The sequence below is a fragment of the Nanorana parkeri genome, unplaced genomic scaffold, assembly GCF_000935625.1.
Source record: "Nanorana parkeri isolate BGI_ZX_2015 unplaced genomic scaffold, ASM93562v1 scaffold20, whole genome shotgun sequence".
In the NCBI taxonomy this organism is placed as follows: Eukaryota; Metazoa; Chordata; class Amphibia; order Anura; family Dicroglossidae; genus Nanorana; species Nanorana parkeri.
Window position 1 is genome coordinate 3312906 of NW_017306288.1, and position 8979 is coordinate 3321884.

Genomic DNA, 8979 nt, shown 5'->3' on the forward strand with positions numbered 1-8979 from the left:
CATCAAAATGCAAATATACCATTATGTCACTTCCTTCTTTCCGTCAGTCCACTTCCTTTGTTGTTTGGAGTCAAGTTGTAGCTCAGATGTGCTTCCTCTGTTTGCAGGCATGGTGTAAGGCTCCATTCACACTGGAGCGGCTGTCCGCGTGTATTCGGCTGTACGAATACACGTGGACCAATGGCACCATAGCCACGCCCTCCAGGCTTCAGTGCGATCGGCCGCACGGGAACGCGAGGCACATCAATGCCCGAGTTGCGGTCTGGTCAGAAAAAATGCTGCATGCACTATTTTGTCTAACCGCACTGGATTAGAACACAGGCATTGATGTGCCATGCGTTCCCATGCAGCCGATTGCACTGGGGCCAGAGGGCATGGCAGTGGTGCCATTGAGTTCAATGCAGTGCTACACCCCCTCCTGCCCCAAAGCAAAGTGAGCCGGTTGGAATGCAATCCAGTATGTTCCGGCCAAAATAGGGCCGGAACACACTGAGGCTGGTGTGAACCAGCCCTCAAACCATCTGTGTCCACCCATAAGTAAAGCATTAGTTATTGGTAGTGAGCTCTACCTCCATTGTACAAAACAGCTGCCCAGCTGCTTCCAAAATGACACAAACGATAGGCATACTTAACCTTCCAGCAAGTCTTTGGAGTGTGGGAGGAAACCCACACAATCACAGGAAGAACATGCAAACTTCTTGCAGATGGTGCCCTGACCAGGAAAGGAACCTGGGCCCCTAGTGTTGCAAGGTAGAAGTGATAACCACTAAGCCACTGTGCTGCCCATCTAAAGCAATGAGTCAATCCTTGGCAGCCAATAAGAAACAAGCTTTAGCAGCTCAGACTGGATGGTCCCATTAAAGCGGAATTCGAATTGGCTGCACAATCAAAGCTCACAGTGCTAAATATGTCCATGTCTTTGCTACTGCACCGTACATTTGAACTCATTAATTTGCTATTTAGTATGCTGATGGAGTATCTAGAACTTCAGAGGTTAATCCAAGAGAGGCAAATCACATTTCGCTGATTAGATCTGCCAAAGACTTTGAATTGTATCACCAAGTCAAGTGGCACTACATATTGCCATTTCCCAGCTGGTACAGATAATATGTCACTTTGTAAAACATTACCCACAAGGACAAGGACATTAATTTCAGGATGGCATTCATTATACCTCCTGACTCAACCGTAGAGAAAGCAGGTCCGTCAATTATAAAGTGACAGCTTTATGATATTTTATCCGAGGACTGTAACACTTCTCTTGATGATGTCACCCTGGGATAAACAATGCTGAGAAAGTCTCTGTGTATCCAAATTGCATGGTGTGTCATGGGGCAACACAAAGAAGGTCTAGATAAATTACCGTATATACTAGAGTATAAGCCGAGATTTTCAGCCCATTTTTTTGGCTGAAAAGTGCCCCCCTAAAGTAGAATTCCAGAGCCTAAAGCTGGCCATACACCTATAGATTATCTGCAGAATGTCTATGGTCAGATGGAAAAAGGGCAACAGATTCCTCCATCTACGCTAAACTGTTTGGATGGAGGAAATCTCACAGTGGGCCAAGCTTCAGTGTCTTGCTAGTCGGCCCCTCTGGCTGTCAAAATACCTGAGCAATCCGATTGGATGGAGGCATTGTTCAGGTATTTTGACAGCCAGCCTGGCCGACTAGCAAGATAGTGAAGCTTGGCCCAGTGGGAGATTCCTCCATCCACACAGTTTAGCGTAGAAGGAGGAATCTGTTGCACTTTTTCCATTTGACCATAGAAAATCTGCAGATAATCTATAGGTGCTTGGCCAGCTTCAAAGAGTCTAATCAAGGAGAAAGAGGGCAATTGAAAGGAGACGAAACACAAGAGTCTTAAATGACACCTATGGAAAAAAATCCCCTAGGCAAAAGGTCTTATATTTAGGCATGCTGGCTACCAGGTCCCTGAGATTTGTCCCGATCTGATCTAAAGAACGGAGAAGGAGATAAATGGCTGTGACAGGAGGGGATACCGTGTTCTGAGCTTTAATTTATATAATGGAAAATGTAACAAGGCATTGTCACCTTAAAAAAAGAGTATACGTCTTTGTAAAAGAAAAAGAAATGTGCATTTAGTATGTTTTTGTGGAGCCAGTAAACCATTGCAACCACGATCAGTGGATTGCAGGTGCAATGCTCTGGCTCCTGCATATTCTTCCGCCCGTCCATGTCAGGTACTGAGGTAAGGAAATTCAGTAACATGAATGGGATGAACTACAAACGCAGTGACGTCACACTTGTATTGCACTGAGAACTACAAGTCCCTCTGCCATGGCGCTTTGACAGGATCTGTGAATGGATGATGCGGCTTTGAAGGCAGAGCCATGCACAGCCATGCTGAATTTAAAATGCACACATGCCTGCGGGGAGAAGGACCCAGCGATTCCTGTAAGAGTTTGTGTGGGTGAGGGAAGGAGGTTGGTGGGGAGGTTGCAGTCTGACCATATTTAATGTCATCACCTTAATTAGGGATGCACAGATACTTTTCGAGTACCAGTGCAGATACTTGGCGCATTTTCATGAGAACTACCAGTGTTGCAGCGGTTGCAGCTGGGACCTGGCTCTGGCACTCCACCACTGTCCTGAAATCATTAGTCTGTATTGTTTTAGAAAAACTGTCACATGACAATAAACAAAAATGTATCAGTACTCGTACTTGTAAGTACTCGGCAACTACCAGTACTTGTACTCGCAAAACTGGTATCTGTGCATCCCTTTATTTATATTTATAAAAACAAAATCGTACATTAAAACAGAGATGTACAAATCCCAGGAGCTCCGTGTGCTCCTTACAAATGACAGCTGCCTCCTAATTTTTGAATTTTTCTCTAGTGTAGTCTTGGAGCTCAAAAGTATCGGTACATGTACTCGTACTTGTGATGTTGATTCAAAGAATTCAGTGATCCGGAACAAGCATGCAGATTAAAATGTTGCCTTTCCACTGACTTTGCTTTCCGCATCTCTAATCCCGGACAGCAATTGGGGAATGAGTGGGGACAGCCAGCCAACTGGCATTTTCTGGCAATGCCAAATTGGCAACCTTCACATTTGGGGAAAACTATACCCAAACTACAACCCCAATCCCCCCAAAAAGTTGTGATGCCGTGTAAAATCTAAATAAGAATAATGATTTGTAAATCTTATAAACCCATATTTTATTCACAATAGAAATAGAAAACATATCCAATGTTTAAACGGAGAAAATGAACCATTTTAGGAAAAAAAATAAGGTCATTTTAAAATTGGTGGCAGCAACACATCTCAAAAAAGTTGGGATGGAGCAACAAAATCTGGCAAAGTAAGTGGTACTAAAGGTGCCCACACACCTTGCGATAATCGTACGATAATCGCAAGAAATCCCGCGATCGTGCGATTATCGTAAGGTGTGTGGAAGCCATGCGACCTCTGCTACTGTAAGGTCGCACGACTTTTATCTTACGAACATGTTCGAAAACCCGCCGAGAATCGTACGATTTTCGGCGGGTGTGTAGCATGTTCGCAAGATAATAGCCGGACGGGCCGGTGTGCGCAAGCGCAAACTGCCCGTTCGGCATTGCGATCATCGCAAGTACGATCTGCCTGTCCAAGATGGGCAGATCGTACGTTTTTTTAATTACCTTACAACCATCGCAAGACAAAAGTCTTGCGATGGTTGTAAGGTGTGTTCCCAGTATAACAAGGAAGAGCTAGAAGAACATTCTGCAACTAATTAGGTTAACTGATAACAGGTCAGTAACATGATTGTGTATAAAAAGAGCATCTTAGAGAGTCAGAGTGTCTCAGAAGTGAAGGTGGGCCGAGGTTCACCAATCTGTGAAAAGCTGCGTCTAACAATTGTCGAACAATTTCAGAATAATGTTCCTCAATGTAAAATTGTGCCTGCAGTCCAGTGTGAAGCCTATTTCCCAGTATAAGAAATATATTTCTTAATGCCTTGGAGTCCACCAGCCAGCCAGTCAGGAGCCCAGATGAGAAGGTTCAGTAACTCTGAAACAGGTTGGCTTGTCTTTATGAATAAATAAGCATTTTTTGGACTCTAAATCCAATGTGGGTCTCTTTTTTTTCGCAGTAATAAAGCAATAAATGCCAAAGGTAAGATGTGGCAGAACAAATCCAGCCCCGGTATACAAATACAATTCAGGTTTCTGGTTTTGAAGGCGCATTCAATAGCTTTCAGCAGTTTTGCAGTGAGTGAGGGAGTTAAATCATTTGGCTGTTATCCAAATCAATGTATACTAAACCTGGTAAGCCATATGCAAAGAGAACATTGTTTTATGAAGGGTTGTGCCAGATGTCACTATCCAAAGTATACAGGGGTATTAACGGAGATCACTTCCCCAGGTATACACGTGTATTAGCTGAGATCAGTTCCCTAGGTATACAGGGGTATTAACGGAGATCACTTCCCCAGGTATACACAGGTATTAACGGAGATCACTTCCCCAGGTATACACGTGTATTAGCTGAGATCAGTTCCCTAGGTATACAGGGGTATTAACGGAGATCACTTCCCCAGGTATACACAGGTATTAACGGAGATCACTTCCCCAGGTATACACGGGTATTAGCTGAGATCAGTTCCCTAGGTATACAGGGGTACTATTAGCGGAGATCACTTCCCCAGGTATACAGGGGCATTATCTGAGATCACTTCCCCAGGTATACACGTGTATTAGCTGAGATCAGTTCCCTAGGTATACAGGGGTATTAACGGAGATCACTTCCCCAGGTATACACAGGTATTAACGGAGATCACTTCCCCAGGTATACACAGGTATTAACGGAGATCACTTCCCCAGGTATACACGGGTATTAGCTGAGATCAGTTCCCTAGGTATACAGGGGTACTATTAGCAGAGATCACTTCCCCAGGTATACAGGGGCATTAGCTGAGATCACTTCCCCAGGTATACAGGGGTATTAGCTGAGATCACTTTCCCAGGTATACACGTGTATTAGCTGAGATCACTTTCCTAAGTATACAGGGGTATTAGCCGAGATCACTTCCCCAGGTATAGAGGGGTATTATCTGAGATCACTTCCCCAGGTATACAGGGGTATTATCTGAGATCACTTCCCCAGGTATACAGGGGTATAAGCTGAGATCACTTCCCCGGGTATACAGGGGTATTAGCTGAAATCACTTCCCCGGGTATACAGGGGTATTAGCTGAAATCACTTCCCCAGGTATACAGGGGTATTAGCTGAAATCACTTCCCCAGGTATACAGGGGTATTAGCTGAGGTCACTTTCCAAGGTATACAAGGGTATTAGCTGAGATCACTTGCCCAGGTATACAGGGGTATTATCTGAGGTCACTTTCCCAGGTATACAGGGGTATTAGCTGAGGTCACTTTCCAAGGTATACAAGGGTATTAGCTGAGATCACTTGCCCAGGTATACAGAGGTATTATCTGAGATCACTTACCCAGGTATACAGGGGTATTATCTGAGATCACTTGCCCAGGTATACAGGGGTATTAGCTGAGATCACTTTCCCAGGTATAAAGGGGTATTAGCTGAGATCACTTTCCCAGGTATACAGGGGTATCAGCTGAGATCACTTTCCAAGGTATACAGGGGTATTAGCTGATATCACTTTCCAAGGTATACAGGGGTATTATCTGAGATCACTTCCCCAGGTATACAGGGGTATAAGCTGAGATCACTTCCCCGGGTATACAGGGGTATTAGCTGAAATCACTTCCCCAGGTATACAGGGGTATTAGCTGAGATCTTTTCCTCAAGTATCCAGGGATATTATCTGAGATCACTTTCCCAGGTATACAGGGGTATTAGCTGAGATCGTTCCCTCAAATATCCAGGGGTATTATCTGAGATCACTTACCCAGGTATACAGGGGTATTATCTGAGGTCACTTTCCAAGGTATACAAGGGTATTAGCTGAGATCACTTGCCCAGGTATACAGGGGTATTATCTGAGATCACTTGCCCAGGTATACAAGGGTATTAGCTGAGATCACTTGCCCAGGTATACAGAGGTATTATCTGAGATCACTTACCCAGGTATACAGGGGTATTATCTGAGGTCACTTTCCAAGGTATACAAGGGTATTAGCTGAGATCACTTGCCCAGGTATACAGGGGTATTATCTGAGGTCACTTTCCCAGGTATACAGGGGTATTAGCTGAGATCACTTTCCCAGGTATACAGGGGTATTAGCTGAGATCACTTTCCCAGGTATACAGGGGCATTAGCTGAGATCCCTTCCTCAAGTATACAGGGGTATTAGATGAGATCACTTCCCCAGTGTATCTGTTGCCTGTCTGAGGACTAAGCAAATACTGGTAGACTAGATCAATACTCAGCTTGTCAATATCAGGGAAACACTTTGTGACTCATGCCTCGGTGCTGTCAGTGCTTCCTTGTAAGCTGACAGCCTCAGGTCTTTAGCCTTTCAGTCATTTCAGCCTGCTGAACAGGTGTTCTAGAAAGAGAACAGATTTTATTTCTGCAAGTGAGTGACTACCGGAAAAATCACTGTAACATTTCCATGTACAAAGCTTACCATTTAAAGGTTACGGTCCACCCAAAACCAATATATAAGTGTATGGTAGATGCTGGGGAGCTACACCACCTGGCAATGTCTAATATCTCTGGATACCTCAAAGCATGAACTAAAGAAAGAGCGGCAGACCAAATTCAAAAATAGCGCTAAATCAAATCTAAACCCAAAAGCAAAAATGTTATATATTGCAGTTAACCAATCCTTAAATACGGTGGGTGCATTACCAGTTCTTTGCTTGACAGATTTTAGACTAAGGTGTTTCACCTACTGAGTAGTTTATTTTATGTGACACTTGGTAAGGACCCCTGGTTGGGCCTCCTGTATCTCAAATCTTCAATTTTTACTAGAAAACAACACTGCTTGGCCACTTATGTACTCCTGGCAGCTAAACAGGCTATCAGGTGTCCCTATTCTATGGAAACAGGAGACCCCACCTTCGATACAGCTCTGGTTTACCAAAGTGAATGACATCAGAACCATGGAGGACCTGACTAGCTCCATTAGGGGTACCTCCACCAAATTCGCCACCACCTGGTTTTACTGGGACGAATTCACCGCAACGGCCGAGTACCAAACCATCATGGCTTCCTGCGGAAAGCGGTCACAATCCTAGCTTGCCCCCCCCCTCCCGTCCCCAAACCCCCTGTCCACCTATTGTATGTTTCCTCCCCAACCCGACCTACATTAGAGGTCACTACGGTAATCCCAATGTGGACGCCCCGCCACGCCGGGCAGACCATAAAATGTCATTAGTAGCACTTCTGGCTCGCACACGTTGGCGATGCGACCTATTCAACTACGGGCAAGACCCTCGCGGATGCTAGGGCTAGTCGTGCGATCAATGTTTGAAATGCCGTAGTCGATCTGTCTGTTTATTACAATTATCAGAGTTCTCTGTATTTTTGTTGTGATAAGATGTGACACAACCGCCTTTGTTTGTTGTTATATTACGAAACTGTTCAATAAAGAATTTATAAAAAAAAAAAAGGCTATCAGCCATGCTTGGAAAAAACTATTTGTATCGTTTGATGAGGTCAAGCGGCGGGTAGATTTATTTTTTCTGAACGAAAAATTGACAAGTATACTTCTTGATTCCAATAAAAAATTTGTAAAGATCTGGCAACTATGGATTGGCCATGCCTATCCCTCCCTGTCCCCGGACAGTTTATTTTATCGTCCCTCTAGGCCCTGAGATCTTCGTCTACTAAGGACCTGAGGACCCCGACGCCATCCTCTTTTCTCCTCTCTTTTGGATCTTTAATCCTCCTTTCCTCTGTTGTGTTCTCCTGATTTCTGTTTCTCCCTTTTCTTTAGCTGTATTTGGATTTCCTATGCAACTTAATTGTTGTTGACCATTTCCGATTATATACAGCGTTATGTTTCTATTACATAATACAAATTGTATATTTCTAGAAAACTTGAATAAAATATTGGAAACAAGAAAAAAAAGTTGTATCCGGAATTCTGATTTCATTTGTTCAAGTCCATCTAAATCTGCTCGTAAATCTAACTCTACCCACTCCAAGGTGACGCTGTTGCTCCTCTATTGAGTGGAGTAATCCAAAGACAGGAAGTGTGTTATTAGCCAGATCACCAGGTGAAAATAAAGGAAAAGAAGTCTAAAAAAAGGAAATTAATGCAGCCATTACATTTAGGCTAAGTTCACACCTAGGTGATTCAGATGCCGAGCTGTTGTCGCGCGTTTTCGACCGCACGACTGTTCATTGGAAACCATGTGGTTATCGCACGGTTCTCAATGCATAGAGATGTCTATGGGACCAAAACCGCGCGACAACCGCCTGAAAATCGCTCCTGCACCTTTTCGCGCTACAGGCGATTTAGTCCACGTGAATGAGTGAGGATAAGGGAATCTGCTGGAAAGAAGTCCATTAGTATATGGCCAGATTAGCTTTACTTTAAAGTAGAACTCTGGGGGGAAAAAAAATCAAAAACTTACCCTTGCAGTGGGCTACCCCTACAATGCAAAGGTTAAGTGTTCGTTTCGTTTAGGGGGGGTGAAATAAAGTGGATATACTCACCTGATCCTCGGTTCCACCAGCTCCCTCTGGACTGCTAGACCGCTCCCTACAGCTTTTTCTTCCCTGGGCTCCGCTGGTCTAAGGACCACTGACGTCATTATGTTTTATGAAGGTCCACTGACCTGTATTGGACGTGAGGACACCAAGGATTCCATAGTCGGAGAAGAGAGGGAGAGAGGCGAGTGTTGGCCGCCACAGGACTGTGGATCAGGTAAGTAAATCTGCTTTATTTGATAAAGACAAAATTTTTTTAAACATCGGGGTGCCAGCTGAGTCACACACTGGTCAATTTTCGTCAGCAGCCCGGTATGGCCAGAGAACAGGTTCACTATGATCTCTCCTCCTTGTGCTATTTATTGTCTGAAGCCATTCCTGTGTATTT

At 44.2% G+C, this 8979-nt stretch overlaps 1 protein-coding gene across 1 annotated transcript in view; it reads right to left on the minus strand.

Annotated features, from left to right (window-relative positions):
* CUNH14orf37 (chromosome unknown C14orf37 homolog) overlaps window positions 1–8695 on the minus strand; it is a 141928-nt gene extending 133233 nt beyond the window's left edge. The window contains exon 1 of the mRNA XM_018562167.1: window positions 8598–8695. Coding sequence (XP_018417669.1) covers window positions 8598–8695 — 98 coding nt within the window. The remainder of the gene's footprint in view (window positions 1–8597) is intronic.
* Between the last annotated feature and the right edge of the window lie 284 nt (window positions 8696–8979).